A 14,146-nucleotide genomic window follows, 5' to 3' on the forward strand; every position below is an offset into this window, starting at 1 on the left:
TCCCTCCCCTCCTCCCCCCCCTCCTCTTCCTCCTCCTCCTCCTCCTCCTCCTCCTCCTCCTCCTCCTCCGCCACCACCGTTACCGGCGCTGCTCCAGGTAGGCCCGAGCCCCGATCCCGTCTCCTCGTCCCGTTCCCCGTCTCCATCCGCTCCCCGTTCCCACCGCACCGCCGAAGCCTCGGCCTCGCGTACCCGTCCCCGGCCGGCCCGGGCCTCGCGGCGCCCGGCCGCGCCCTCACGGCGCACCGCGGCCTACGCGCGGCCTACTCGCGGCCTACCCAGGCCGAGGCCTTGCGTGCGCGGCGCGGGGACGGGCCCGCCCCGGGGGGGGGGGGGGGGGGGGGGGGGGGGGGGGGGGGGGTTGGGGGCTCCGCTGCTGCCCCTCCCCCACTCTGACCCCCCCCTCCCCCCCCCCACGGTCGGGACCGGGCGGGGGGGGCTCGTGCGTCACATGGCGGAGACCCCCCCCAACCCCCCCCAGCCGGTACCGCGGGGGGGGCCGCGGGTTTTTTACCGTTTTTCTGCCTTTTTTTTGTTTTGTTTTTTTTTATTTTCACCTTTTTTTTCTTTTTTTTTCTCTTTTTTTATTTTTTCACTTTTTTTTAGTATTATTTCGATTTTTTTCTCCTCATCCGCTCCGGTTTTGCCTCCATGGGGGGGGGGGGGGGGGGGAGAAGGCCCCAACCCCCCCCCCCCCCCAAACCCTCCCCCCAGCTCCGGTTTGTGGCTCCGGTTCCCCCCCCCCTCCATCCGGATGTGGCCGCGCTCGGGGCTCGGATCCGGCCCCTTCCCCCCCCCGATCCCGATCGGGAGCCGGGATCGGGAACCGGGATCGGAGCCGGGATCGGAGCCGGGATCGGAGCCGGGATGGGAACCGGGATCGGAGCCGGGATCGGAGCTGGGATCGGGAACTGGGATCGGAGCTGGGATGGGAACCGGGATCGGGAACCGGGATCGGGAACCGGGATCGGAGCCGCGTTCCCTTCGCTTCCCCCTTTCCCGATCCCGGTTTGGGGCCGTTTTCCCATAGGGAAGCCGGGATGGGAGCTCCGGCTCCGCTCCCCCCCCCCCCCCCCCCGGCTCTTTGGATTGGGAAAGAAGCGCCTGGATCCCAAAGTAATGGGAATGGGATCGGGATCCGCGGCTCCGGTTTGATTCTTCCTCTTCCTCCTCTGGCCGCCGGGTTCGGATCCTGAGCCCCCCTTCCCAACTGGGAATTCCGCCTGGATTTATGGATGCTGAGCCCCGTTTTGTGCCCGTGGTTCCCTCTTAAAGAGCCTTAACCCGGAGCACGAGGGGCTGGATCCCGTTGGATCCCGTTGGATCCATGGGGCTTGGTTGAACCCGGCCCGGAGGAGAAGCAGGATCTAAAGGAAGTTTAATGGAATTCCCGGTTAAACGGGGGCCCGATCCTTGTGTTTTCCAACCGGGGGGGGGGCACACGTTGGTTGAAACCTGATCGTGTGCTCGTGTGGCTTTAGGAGTAAAGCAGCTCGGCCGCGGGGCTGGAAAAGTTGGGAATTCCGGGTTTTCCTTCCCCAAATGGGGTAAATCCAGCAGGAAACTGGGTTTGTTGGTGCTGGGGATGGAAAACGGCTCCAGATGAGGGCTCCAAGCTCTTCGGAAGCTCTGGATGAGAGGGAGCCTGAGGCTCCACTGGAGCTGGATCCGGGTGGGATTGATCCTGGGCGATGCCAGGCAGGAGCATCCCCATTGCTGCCAATGGGGCGTGCAGAGCAAGGAGGCCCAGAGGGGCTCCGATCCCATGGGATGGCTCGGGAATGGCAGGGAAAGGGCCGGGATGAGCCCTCAATGCACCCCTGTCTCCCCTATAGCTCTGCTCAGCAGTGACCAAAGCCCGGCTCGCCATGGACACCGGGGTCATTGAAGGAGGCTTAAATGTGACGCTCACCATCCGGCTGCTCATGCATGGGAAGGTACGATCCTAAGGGAATGCTGTATCCCACCCCGTTCCTGTGGGAATGCCCCATCCCACCCCATTGGAGCTGGCTGCGGGCTTGGGAATGTCGGGAATGTGGCCTTGGCACCTGGCTGCCTCCTGGGCAGCTCGGCAGGGCTTGGGAGTCACTATAAATCCCAGCTTTGGGAAGCAGGGAATGAGCTTTGGGAGCATGGAGTTGAGTGTGGGGGGGGGGGGGTTGCCTGAGGCTCTGAGGAAGGGATTTGGTTAAGCTTGGAGTTGGGAAGCACTGAGTAATTCCTGCTTTTGTCTCCATGCCAGGAGGTGGGAAGCATCATTGGGAAGGTAAGAGAGCAGCACATCCCCATTCCCTGCCTCCCTGCCCCATTCCCATTGCCCCCCCCAGCTCCTGATGCCTTTTCCCTTCTCTCTCCCGGCACAGAAGGGGGAATCCGTGAAGAAGATGCGGGAGGAGGTGAGTCGGGAAATGGGAATCTCGGCAGCGCGGGGCAGGCTGGGAAGTGTAGGCAGAGCCAGTGGGAAGCAGGGCGGGAGAAGATGGCTGCCGGCAGGGAATCCCGAGGGATCGGCGCTGGGAATGCTGAGCCGGGAGCATGGAGCATGGGGGGGCATCCGGAGGGATCCATGCTGAGGGGAGTGAGGGGGGGATGGATCCCCGATGGGAATCCAGGGGGATTCCTGTTGAACCGGATAAGGGATGATGGATCCATGATGGGAATCCAGGGGGATTCCTGTTGAACCGCATAAGGGAGGATGGATCCATGATGGGAATCCAGAGGGATTCCTGCTGAACTGGATAAGGGAGGATGGATCCATGATGGGAATCCAGAGGGATTCCTGCTGAATGGGACAAGGGAGGATTTGGTGCTGGTGGGAATCCGGCTGGATCCGTGCTCAATGGAGCAAGGGAGCTGTTAGCACTGAACCAAGAGGATTCCTCCCTGCGGGAAGTGCTGCGGATTCCATTCCCAGCCGGGCAGGGGATGTGGCGAATCCACATGGATCCGCACGGAACCAAGCAAGGGAGGGTCTATCCCGGTGGGTTATCCCGACGGATCCCGGCACACTGAGGGCTCCTCTCCCCGCAGAGCGGCGCCCGCATCAACATCTCCGAAGGGAATTGTCCCGAGCGGATCATCACCCTCGCTGGCCCCACCAATGCCATCTTCAAAGCTTTTGCCATGATCATTGACAAACTGGAAGAGGTGAGTGAGCAGCTTCCAGCCTTTCCCTGGATGAGGATCCCATGGGATCCGCCCCGGAGCTCATTCCCATGGGATGGGCTCGTTCCGCATGAGCTGCTGCCTTTACGGGGCCTGATCTTTGCTCTGCTGCCAGGGATGGCTCCTGCCTGGGTGAGGCCTGGGATCCATAGGGATGCTCCTGGGCTGGGAATGGCCTGGCTTGGCTCATCCCTTGGGCAGGAGGATGATTCCCTTCTGCTGCACCTCGGCTCCAGCCCTGCCAAGGAGCTGCATCGTGCCCCTGCTCCTGTTGAACCCACTTCCAGGAGGGATGCTGGGCTTGGATAACCTGGATGCGGGCGTTAGAGCCTGCTGGGGGTGGTGGGATTGAGCTTCCATCCCGCTCCCCGTCCTTTGGAATGTGGGAGTGCTCCTTATGTGGGGCTGAGCCCCACAGCCCTCACTGGTGAAACCCCTGTTTGGATTTGGGATCCTTCCCTATGGAGCAGACACCCCCAGGGCCTTGCTGCTGCCGAAAAGGAGCTCTTTGTGCCGTATCCCAAGTGCTGGAGGTTTCCAAGTGCTCCCAGTCCCATCCCAGCTCCCACATTCCAAGCGCTGGGCTCAGGGTGAGAGCTTTATTTTAGGTCTGAGCCATGCCTGGTGCCTGCTCCCTCTGCAGCACATGACTGCTGCCACCCGTGCCAGGCCTGTTCTGGGCCTGCTCCGATCCCAGTACCGGGAATGCCGAGCTCCGGCACAGCCCCTTCCCATTAGGGATGAGAGGTTAACCCCCCCCCCCTTTCCATGCAGACAACACAAACTTGGCTGCTTCCTCCATCCTTCCCATGCCATTCCCGGGAATAGGGCCGGGAGACGCCCGGGGTCACCTTGGCCTGGGCTGCGGTGCCAGGATCCCCCCCCCCCTCCTCCCCACATCCCTATGAGCGCCTCCTCTTCCCACAGGATATCAGCAGCTCCATGACCAACAGCACGGCCGCCAGCCGGCCCCCGGTCACCCTGCGGCTCGTGGTGCCTGCCAGCCAGTGTGGCTCCCTCATTGGCAAGGGAGGCTGCAAGATCAAGGAGATCCGAGAGGTGTGTGCCCGGAATTCCCAGGGATGAATCCAGGCTCAGCTCCTTGGGAGCTCTTGGTGCTGGTCAAACCCAGCCTGGGGCAGAGCTTCCCCTTCCCAGCACTGGATCCCTGCTCCCTGTTGATGCCTCCCGTTCCCCAGTGTATTCCCAGTTGTCGGAGGGAGGGATTGTGCTTCCAGGCCTTGCTTGGTGCCGTTTAACACCAGTCCCTGCCCCTATGGGCTGTGTGGGGTTAACTCTGCCCCACTGCAGCCCAGACCCCCCTCACTTCCCTGGGGCTCCCAAGTAATTCCCAGCTGGGATTAAAGGATTTCGATGCCGTGGGGGGAGGATGGAGGAGGAAAGGGGGGGGTTGGCTATGTATAACCCTGCTGCAGGCTTTGGTGCTGAGCTCACAGCCCTCCCCAGGCCCTCACTGCCTATTTTTACCCTGGCCAGAGCACGGGGGCACAGGTCCAGGTGGCCGGGGACATGCTGCCCAACTCCACCGAGCGAGCCATCACCATCGCTGGCATCCCACAGTCCATCATCGAGTGTGTCAAACAGATCTGCGTCGTCATGCTGGAGGTAGGGCCCCCCCTCTGACCCCCCCAACACCGGCTGGAGATGGTTGTGTCCCGTTGGGAATGCAGGGATCCCTCCTGCCCTTGCTGAGCTGCAGCCCTCCTGGCGAGTGGAAAACGCTGAGGAGGGACAAAGGGGGGATAAAGGGATAGGGGGATTATGGCTTCCTCCAGGGGAGGCTTAAACTGGAGCTGCCTGGGGCAGCAGGTTCTGCTCTTCCGGATGCCCTCCCTGCTCCTGGGGTGTCCTCCTGCTCCTTGGGTGTCCTCCTGCAGTCCCTTGCCCAGCATGGGGAAGGAATGGGATGCTCTGCTCCCCCCCAAAGGGCTCATTTGGAACCCAAAGCAGAGCTTTGCTGTGCACAGCAGCATCCTGCTGTCCCTTGTCACCCTCTGTGCTCCTTGGGTGTCCTCCCTCAGTTCCATGTCAGCCTCTGTGCTCCTCGGGTGTCCTCCCTCAGTCCCATTCCCAGCATGGGGAAGGACTGGGATGCTCTGCCTGCTCCCAGAGGGCTGACTTTGAGCCCAAAGCAGAGCTTTAACATGCAGGGTACAGCATCCCCTGTACCCTCTGTGCTCCTTGGGCGTCCTCCCTCAGTCCCAGTGCCGGCATGGGGAAGGACTGGGATGCTCTGCTCCCTCCCATAGGGCTGGTTTGGAACCCAAAGCAGAGCAGTGGTGTGCAGGGTACCATATCCTGCTGCCCCATGTCACCTCTTTGGTTCCTGGGTGTCCTCCCCCAGTCCCATTCCCAGCACGGGGAAGGAATGGGGTTGTTCTGCTCCTTCCCAATGCTGAGCCCAGAGCCCGGTGGTCCTGGGGGGGGCACGGGGGGTGCTGCTCTGTGTGACTCTGCTCTCTGCCTGTCCCCAGTCCCCCCCGAAGGGTGTCACCATCCCGTACCGGCCCAAGCCATCCAGCTCTCCCGTCATCTTTGCAGGCGGTCAGGTAAGGCCTCTGCTCTGCTCTTGGGGTGCGGGATGGGGTGGGATGGGATTGGGATGGAGGGGGGGGGGGGTCTCACGTCGGTCGCTCTGCGGGCCTGTCACCCACCGGCCTGAGCCTTACAGAGCCTGCTCCAGGGTGGGATGAGGGCAGGGGTGGGATGGGGGGGCCTGAAAGGGCTGATGTGGGGCAGGTAAGAGGAGCTGGCAAAGAGCCCTGAGCCGGCCCCAGCACCCCACAGGAGCACCCCACAGCACCCCACGCACCCCACACATCCCACAGCACCCTATAGCACCCCACGCACCCCACAGCACCCCATAGCACCCCATGCACCCCACGCACCCCACACATCCCACAGCACCCCACACACCCCACAGCACCCCATAGCACCCCATGCACCCCACACACCCCACACACCCCACACACCCCACAGCCCTGTGTGGTGCCAGCACTGGGGGGGGAATCGGATCAGGCTGAGATTCCAGTGGCCAACTGCAGGCTCTGCCCCATCCCTGGAGCTGGCTCCGAGGCCTCAGTGTGGGTGACCGGCCCTGAGGGGTTTGGGGGGTACGGGGGGGGTGTTTTGGGGTGCCAAGGCCCCTCGTGTTGTGGGGTTGGGTGCAGATAGGAGTAGCCATCAGGTGAGGAGGGGTGGAGCTGGGCCAGGGGAGCCGCTGCTCCCTGCACAGGCTCTCTCGGGTCCTGGCTGCTGTGAGGCCCTGACCCCCCCGGCCCTGTTTGGGGGGGGGGGGGTTTTTTGTGGGGGGGGGGGGGGGGGGGTGCAGGCTGCTGGGCAAGGCAGGAGGCTCAGGCCCGGGTGTGGGTGATGGGCTCCCCACCCTGCGGCTCCCAGGCTTGCCTGAAGGCTCTGGGAGGCACAGACCCCATGGATACTGGTGCGGATGCAGGGATGGCAGGGACATCCCTCGGGATGAGCTCCAGCCCTGGCATTCCAGAGGCAGGGAATGGGGCAGCTGCTGCCGGCCTCCCCCCCAGGCTGGTGCCACGCTTGATTCGGGGACCTCCTCGCATTGGCCTCCCCCCCCCTCCAACCCCTTCACCCTCCCTGCCTCCTCCTCCTCCCTTTCCCGATCCCAGTCAGCCCCTTCCCACCTCTCCAACAGCTTCTCCTGCCGCTCTGCCCCGCGGGGGTTGCGCCTGCTCTGGTCCATCCATGGCCACGCACCCGTGTGTGTGCCCCCCCCGAGCCCCTTGGCAGGGGGTCTGTGCCGTGCGCCCCCCCCGTGGCGCCGGAGCGGCCGCCGTCCCCGTTAGAGCAGTGAGGAGCAGGCTCCCTATGGCCACGCATCACTTCCTTCCCTCTTCCCTTTCTCTTCTCCCCTTCTCTCCTCCTCTTCCATCCCCGTTCCCTCGGGCCCGGCCGATGCAGCCGCCCCCGGGCCCCGTGGCCCCACGGTGGCTCAGCACCGTGCTCCTAGGGCAGGGTTAGGCCTGGAGCAGCAGAGCTCAGGTGCCGAGGCGGCTTTGGTGCTAGCGGAAGGTTTCGGATTGACAGCCCTGGAGACTGAAGTCCTCTGATCTATCCACAGGACAGGTACACCACCGGCAGTCCGAACTACCCCCACACCGCCTCACCCATGTGCCTCAACTCTGACTTGGAGGGACCACCTCAGGAGGTGAGAGGGGAGTTCAGTCTCCACGGCCTGTTCAATCCTTGGCCTCTCTGAGACTGCCAACAAGGGTGGCGTCCCCGTCCCCGTCCCCCCAACACCCCGTCCTTCCCGGTGGCTTTTGTGCTGTGGACTCCTGTCCACTGGGAACCGGCCTCTGAGCCCACCAACCTCTCCTCACGCAGGCCACCCGCCAGCCACTGCATGGCAACGAACTTGGGCCAATTCCAGCCTGGGCTGCAGTTCTTCCGGTGACCTGGAAGTGAGGCTGTGTACCCCCCCTCTCCCCCTCCTCCCCCCCCCATCCCCAACCTGCCCGGCCCCCCCCGACCCCCCCAGAAGCCTTAGCCAGCCAGGCCCCAGCCAGTGACTCGCCCTTTCTGGGTAGCTTCAGGAGGCGTCTCAAGTCTGTGGCTGTCCCTTAACCTCGAGACATGGACTTGTGGCAGGTCAGGCGCTCAGCCTCATCCGTCCGTGCCCCCCCCGTGTCCCCCCCCGACCCGAATGCCTCTCTTTTGCCTTGTCTAGCATCAGTAGCCAGCTCCAGCATTGCCTCTAGCTTGCCCGGCGACGTTGCCTAGGTGTGGAAGTGACGAGAGGACTCGGATTGGGAATTTTTTGGGGGATTGGGAATGTCGGGGGGGGCTGGGGGGGGGATGGGAAGTTTTGCTGGAGCCGAGGAGGGGGCCGGGAGCTAAGCAGGGCTGGTTGGGGTCTCGGAGCTCTTCCCCTGTCGGCGAGGGGGGGGCGCAGGGCTAGAAGCATTGTTGGACTCCACCACACCATAACATCTTCATCAAGATCCCAGCCCGTTGTGTCGTCTTCTCTTTTTGATTCTTCTTTTTTATTTTTGCCACTTTGCTGTTTTGAGAGATTTTTTTCTTTTTCTTCTTTTTTTGGTTTTTCTTCATTTTGGTGTTTTTTTTTGGGGGGGACGGCAACCAAAACCGGCCATTCCCACCCCAAAACGCCAGCTCGAGGCCAATCTGAGGCTTAGCAAACGTGCTCGTTCCAGCATCGATCCGTCCCCTGCCTCTCCCTGCCCCACTTCCCTCGCCCCGGAGAACTTGGCTCTCTGACTTCCTGGCTAGTTGCAATCTGTCTGTCCCTGGGTGGCTGTCCGATGGTTGTTAATAGGACTCTTTTCCTCCTTTTTGTAGGCCTATACCATTCAAGGACAGTATGCCATTCCACAGCCAGATGTAAGTTTTGTTTACAACTTCTTGTCTTCAAATCCACCCCTTTTCCTCCCCCCCCCACATTCCAAAACGTTCTCCGTGCTCTCTCCACCTGAGCCGTTGGGGCTGAACGATCTGAGCTGAGCTTCCCCCCCAAAAAAGCTCACCCCCCCTTGCAGCCAGCTTCACCCGGCCTCAGGTCCCTCCTTTTGCCTTCCCTCGCCCCCTGTTCTCACACTTCCCCCCCTTTCCCTTGCTCCCAGATGTCATTTTTTACCCCCCCCCCCCCCCTCTTCCCAGCTTGCCCATTTCACACCAGCTTCTCCCTTACCCCCCCCAAACTGGGCCTGCAGCCCCTCGGGAGGAAGCCAGACCAGCACCCCATGGGTTCCTGTCCTGGTGGCTCTCCCGGGGCATTGGGGACAAGGAAAAGGGGGGGTTTGGACCCAGCCCAGGCTGTCCCCAGCCTGCTGGGGGGGGACCCTTTGGCATTCCCACCGGCGCTGTTGGCCACCACCATCCTCGGCACCATGCTCATCCCGTAGGGCTGATCTCTGCTCCTGGCACCCTTAGGGCAGGCACTGGGATGGGATGGGATGGGATGGGATGGGGGGGGTTGGACACAACCAGACCAGGAAGGAGAAGGGCTTAGGAGGAGGAAGCTGGGTTAGGAAAGAGCTTCTCTGGCGGCTGGACCGAGCCGGGCTCCATCCCCACATCCCCACATCCCTGCATGGCGTGGGGCAGGCGCTGCCCTCTCCTCTCTGCTTCTGTCCCTGAGCTCCTCTCCCACCTCGCTTCAAGCAGGGGGTGGGCACAGCCCCCCCAGCCCACCTTGGCCTGGAGCCTGCCCCCTCCATGGGGCTGGGGAAGTGGGGGGGGGGGGTCTGGTGCCATGGGCAGTGTCTGTGTTGATGTGCTGAGTCCTGCCCCCCCAGCACCTTGGGCTTGGGAATTGGCTAACATGAGCCTTCCTCTTTCTTGTCTCCCCTCCTCCTCCTCTAGCTGACCAAGCTGCACCAGTTGGCGATGCAACAGACACACTTCCCAATAACCCATGGCAACACTGGATTCACTGGTATGGAAACTCCTCCCTCTCGTGTGCTCAGGCTCCTCTGCACGGGGCCTCGCAAGCAGCCCAAAACCAAACGTGCCCCCCCCAAAACAGCTGAGCCCAGGCAGGTAACACTGCCTGGGGGGGGGTGACTTTGGGATCGGCCTCTGGGGGGGGCCGTAGGGGGTAAGAGGCAGAACAGCACCAAAAGCAAGCGCCGAGCAGGCAGGGCCTCCGTGCTGCTTCCCTTCCTCTTCACCCTCATCCTCCACAGCTCTGCCGATGCATTTGGAGCTCCCCCCTGTGACCCACAGCATCCCCCCTTCCCCTCTGGCTACTCCAGTCCTGAGCAGGCAACTGTTGAGTTGTGCCCCCCCCTTAACCCCCCCAAATCGGCTGTAGGTGGCTAAAATACCCCCTTGGGGCTCTCAGCTTGAGGCAGCCAACACTCATTGTCCCTTGTATCTTGACAGGCATTGAATCCAGCTCTCCAGAGGTGAAAGGCTATTGGGGTAATGATTGAACACCAAAGTGTGTAGTTCTTCTCTCGTGTATGGATCCTGCCTGGGGTCCCCTGCTCCCTCTTAAGCACCCCCCGCCTCTGTGCACGGATGGGAGGGGAAAAGGGGGGTTAAGGGGAGCTTGACAAGGGTACCCCTCAGTGGAGAGCAGTGGTGGAGGCCTTGAGCCCCCTCCTTTTACCCCCAGCCATGTGCTGATGGGGACCAGTTCCCCCCCACTGTGCCCAAGGAGTTGCTGGAGCCGTTTGCCTGCTGCTGGTGGCAAAGGGGGGGCACCCAGGTTGTGTCCCCACACTGCATCCACCCCCCCCAAAGGGCTGGAGCCTCCCACCTCTCCCTGTAGCAGGGAATGAGCTGGGAAAGGGGGAGAGGAAGTCTTGGAAACCCCTTTAAAACCCATTTGTGACCCTGTGGAGCTCCATGGCCGGCGTGGGGCTGTGGTGCTGATGAGGAGGAGGAGCAGGGGGTAGTGAAGCCCTTCAGAGCTGGTTGATGGAGCAGCACGAGCGCATTGCCTGCGAGGAGCATCCGTGGTGCCGTGGAACTGGGGGCACAGGGATGCAATGGGGAGAGAGTGGGGGGGGACACACACACCGGTGTTGAATGTGCCCCCAAGGGCTGCAGCCGTGGGTCTGTGGGTGCTGCCCCCCTCAACCTGTGCCCCTTTCTTTCTCCCTGTCTCCCGAGCAGGTTTGGATGCCTCCCCTCAAACCACCTCTCACGAACTCACCATTCCAAATGATGTGAGTATCCCGGTGGGATCCAGCTCTTTATCCATGGGGGGGTCCCTGGGATCTGCCCTTCCAACAGCGGGCGGTGGGCTCGTGGCTTCAACCCTTCCCTTAGGGTTCCATGGGATGTTTAAGTCAGACACCCCCCCCTTGGGTGATCCCTATGGAGCAGCATGGGAGGAGGAAGGGACCACATGGATGCAGGGATGCTGGTGGGATGCTGATGGGATGCTGATGGGATACTGATGGGATACTGACGGGATGCTGACGGGATGCTGACGGGATCTGCTTCCCCACAGCTGATTGGCTGCATCATCGGGCGCCAGGGCGCTAAGATCAATGAGATCCGTCAGATGTCGGGGGCTCAGATCAAGATTGCCAACCCCGTGGAGGGCTCCACCGACCGCCAGGTCACCATCACCGGCTCTGCCGCCAGCATCAGCTTGGCCCAGTATCTAATCAATGTCAGGTGAGCACCAGCACTGGGCCCGGGGGGGGATGCGCTGGTCCTGAGCCTCCTCCTGCCTGTGGTCCCCATCCCATCCCTATTCCCTATCCCGCTTCCCTCTTGTGCTGTCCCGGTTTTCCTGGTGCTGTCGCTTCCCAGCCTGTGGGAGCTGGAAGGACCTGCTTGGAATAGGATCTGGAAAGGTGGCTTAGGGCTGCGCTGCTTCCATCCGGCGCTCGCGTGGCGAGGGCTGCTCTTTGGGGGGTGATAGAGGAAGGGACCCCCCCTCTCCCTCCCCTCCACTTGAGCCGGCTCCTGGGCAATCCCAAGCAGGATCCCGGGATGCTCCCATCCCATGGAGCTCTGTATGGAGGCGCAGGGCCCATAGGGGCCTTGTTCCCAGCTCCATCCCGGGAGCCGCTGGGATTTTCCCCTTTGCCTTCCCCCCTTTTTGTTCTGGCCTCGCGTTGATGCCCCCAGCACATTGGGGTGCAGGGCTTTGGGGGGGGGGGTGATGTGTGGTGTGGGGGGGGTCCCTATAGCAATGGGGTCACCCGCCACGCGCTGGGCCCCGGGTCTGCTCTGCTGCTCCCCCCCCTGCTCTTTCCCCTCCACCCACCCGTGGATTTTGGGGTTTTTTTGTCTTTTTTTGTTCCTTTTCTGCTCTGTTACAGTTTAGAAAGCGCTAAACCCTCCCAGGCAGCCTCCGCCACGGCCCCTGACCACCTCAGCATCAACCTCTCTCAACCCTCCACCCCTTCTTCTTCTTCTTCTTCCTCCTCCTCCTCCACCACCACCACCACCACCACCACCACCCCCTCGGCCTCCGAAGCACCCGTCAGCCTCCCCAACCCTCCTCCGAGTGCCCCCTGTGTCTCCAGTCTGCTTGGCATGAAACCCGTCCCTCTCCTGGCTCTCAATGTTGTCTCTGCTGCTAAAGGCACCGCGGCCCCGGCCACCCCCACCAAACTCAAGGGGGAGAAGCAGAGGTTTGCTCCTTACTGAGCCCCCTGCCTGGAAAAGCCTTTTCCAAGGGATTAATGGGGCCTTTGGGGCTTTTCCTCTCCCTCCGGGGCTCATCCCTACAAGGGGTTTGTCCGGATGAGGGATGATTCCCCCTCCTAGCGAGCCCCTAACTCCCTATCCTGCTGGCTTGTAGCTTTTCCTTATGGTTTCCTCTCCAGTTCTCCCAGTTTTTAGTTGCAATCGTGCTTGGGGAATGGGGATGGGGGGGGCAAGGGGGGGGGTCGTTCTGGAATAAACGACTTGGGGCGGGATTGAATCCTCTTGGAATGTCTGTACCCTGTAATAAAGTTGCCACGGTGAGAATCTGCTCTGCTAGATCTGTGCTATGGCGGGGGGGGGGAACCGGGGGGGGTCCCCTCGTGTTGATGGGGGGCCCCCCATCACCCATAGTAGGGTGCTTCCACCCCTAGTGTGGTGCCCCCCCTTTAAATAGGGAGGTGGCTGCTTGGGGATGCTGGTGCTGACCCTGCTTGCTGGGGGGGGTACAACCACCCCCCCCATTGCATCGTGTGTGCCCCCTTAACCCTCCCCAATGGGGGGGCTCCAACCCTTTCCCTCCTCCCCCTTGTGCTGCTGCACCCCAGGGTGCTTTGGATGCCCTCATCCCAACACCTTCCCTCTGGATCCTCCTGATCCACCCCCTGCTGCCCTCCCTTTGCTGCTTCTGCCTTGTGCCCCCCCCCAAACCCCAAACCCCCTTTCCCCCTATGGGGTCCCCCCTTCGCAGGCCACTTCCCTATGGGGCTCCTTCCCCTTTGTGCCCCCCTCTGACGCCCTTTTCTTCCTTGCAGGCTCTCCGCGGAGACCGGGGGCATGGGAAGCAGCTAGGGCCCGCGCCGCGCCGGCCTCGCACCATCCGGTAGCCCCCTTAGAGCCAGCCCCAGGCTTCCAGAACCTTCTTAGTTTGGACATTTTTGGGTTTCCGGTTCTCCACCACTCACCAGGTTGAGTTGTTTGGGATTTTCTCTTTGGTTTTCTTGATGATGATGATGATTATTATTTTTTTTCTCCTTTTTCCCCCTCCCCCATCCCTTCCCCCCCCCCCTCACCCCAAAAAACCCACAAAAGAAAGCATCAGCGTTCTAAGTCCTCCGGTCACCCGCTGAGCCCAGATCTTAGTTTTATAAAGCTTCTCTCTCCTCCCAATGCTCCTCTCTATGGTTTTCCTCCTTTCCCAACCCCCCCTCCTGGGGGGGGATGGGGATGGGGATGGGGGGGGCCGGGGGGGGGTGGGCTCCATGGAATGGCAGGAGACTTTTCCAGGTAAAGCAGTTAATAAAAAGATGGATGGGAGCTTTGTCCGTGTGCCCCCCCCCCCCCCCATAGCATCCCTTGTGCCCCCCCCATAGCATCCCTTGTGCCCCCCCATAGCATCCCCTTGTGCTCCCCCATAGCATCCCCTTGTGCCCCCCCATAGCATCTCCTGTGCCCCCCCATAGCATCTCCTGTGCCCCCCCACAGCATCCCCTTGTGCCCCCCCATAGCATCCTGTTGTGCCCCCCTATAGCATCCCTTGTGCCCCCCTATAGCATCCCTTGTGCCCCCTTCATAGCATCCCTTGTGCCCCCTTCATAGCATCCCCTTGTGCCCCCCATAGCATCCCCTTGTGCCCCCCCATAGCATCCCTTGTGCCCCCCCATAGCATCCCTTGTGCCCCCCATAGCATCCCTTGTGCCCCCCATAGCATCCCCTGTGCCCCCCATAGCATCCCCTTGTGCCCCCCATAGCATCCCTTGTGCCCCCCATAGCATCCCCTTGTGCTCCCCCATAGCATCCCTTGTGCCCCCCATAGCATCCCCTTGTGCCCCCCATAGCATCCCCTTGT

At 62.1% G+C, this 14,146-nt stretch overlaps 1 protein-coding gene across 9 annotated transcripts; it reads left to right on the forward strand.

The window, feature by feature from the left end:
- Nucleotides 1-9: 9 nt before the first annotated feature.
- Nucleotides 10-13,469, forward strand: PCBP2 (poly(rC) binding protein 2). Of its 9 annotated transcripts, XM_034071397.1 has the most exons (16): nt 10-97; nt 1,836-1,937; nt 2,243-2,266; nt 2,364-2,396; nt 3,031-3,147; nt 4,093-4,224; nt 4,663-4,791; nt 5,661-5,735; nt 7,283-7,369; nt 7,549-7,614; nt 8,524-8,565; nt 9,547-9,619; nt 10,069-10,107; nt 10,807-10,859; nt 11,147-11,316; nt 11,970-12,514. In XM_034071397.1, exons 2-16 carry the CDS (start codon nt 1,869-1,871, stop codon nt 12,298-12,300), a joined length of 1,440 nt encoding a protein of 479 aa, XP_033927288.1. In that variant the 5' UTR covers nt 10-97; nt 1,836-1,868; the 3' UTR covers nt 12,301-12,514. The 9 variants fall into 9 exon arrangements, with proteins under 9 accessions (XP_033927288.1, XP_033927280.1, XP_033927281.1 ...); XM_034071389.1 differs by lacking the exons at nt 7,549-7,614; nt 11,970-12,514 and adding an exon at nt 13,113-13,469; XM_034071390.1 differs by lacking the exons at nt 7,549-7,614; nt 10,069-10,107; nt 11,970-12,514 and adding an exon at nt 13,113-13,469.
- Nucleotides 13,470-14,146: the final 677 nt, after the last annotated feature.

This window comes from Melopsittacus undulatus, chromosome 21, assembly GCF_012275295.1.
Source record: "Melopsittacus undulatus isolate bMelUnd1 chromosome 21, bMelUnd1.mat.Z, whole genome shotgun sequence".
Classification (NCBI taxonomy): domain Eukaryota; kingdom Metazoa; phylum Chordata; class Aves; order Psittaciformes; family Psittaculidae; genus Melopsittacus; species Melopsittacus undulatus.

Coding starts and splice junctions, on each gene's coding strand:
- PCBP2 (XM_034071397.1), top strand. CDS start 1,869: ATGGACACCGGGGTCATTGAAGGAGGCTTAAATGTGACGCTCACCATC. Junction 2,397..3,030: donor TGAAGAAGATGCGGGAGGAG/GTGAGTCGGGAA, acceptor CTCTCCCCGCAG/AGCGGCGCCCGCATCAACAT. Junction 4,792..5,660: donor TCTGCGTCGTCATGCTGGAG/GTAGGGCCCCCC, acceptor GCCTGTCCCCAG/TCCCCCCCGAAGGGTGTCAC.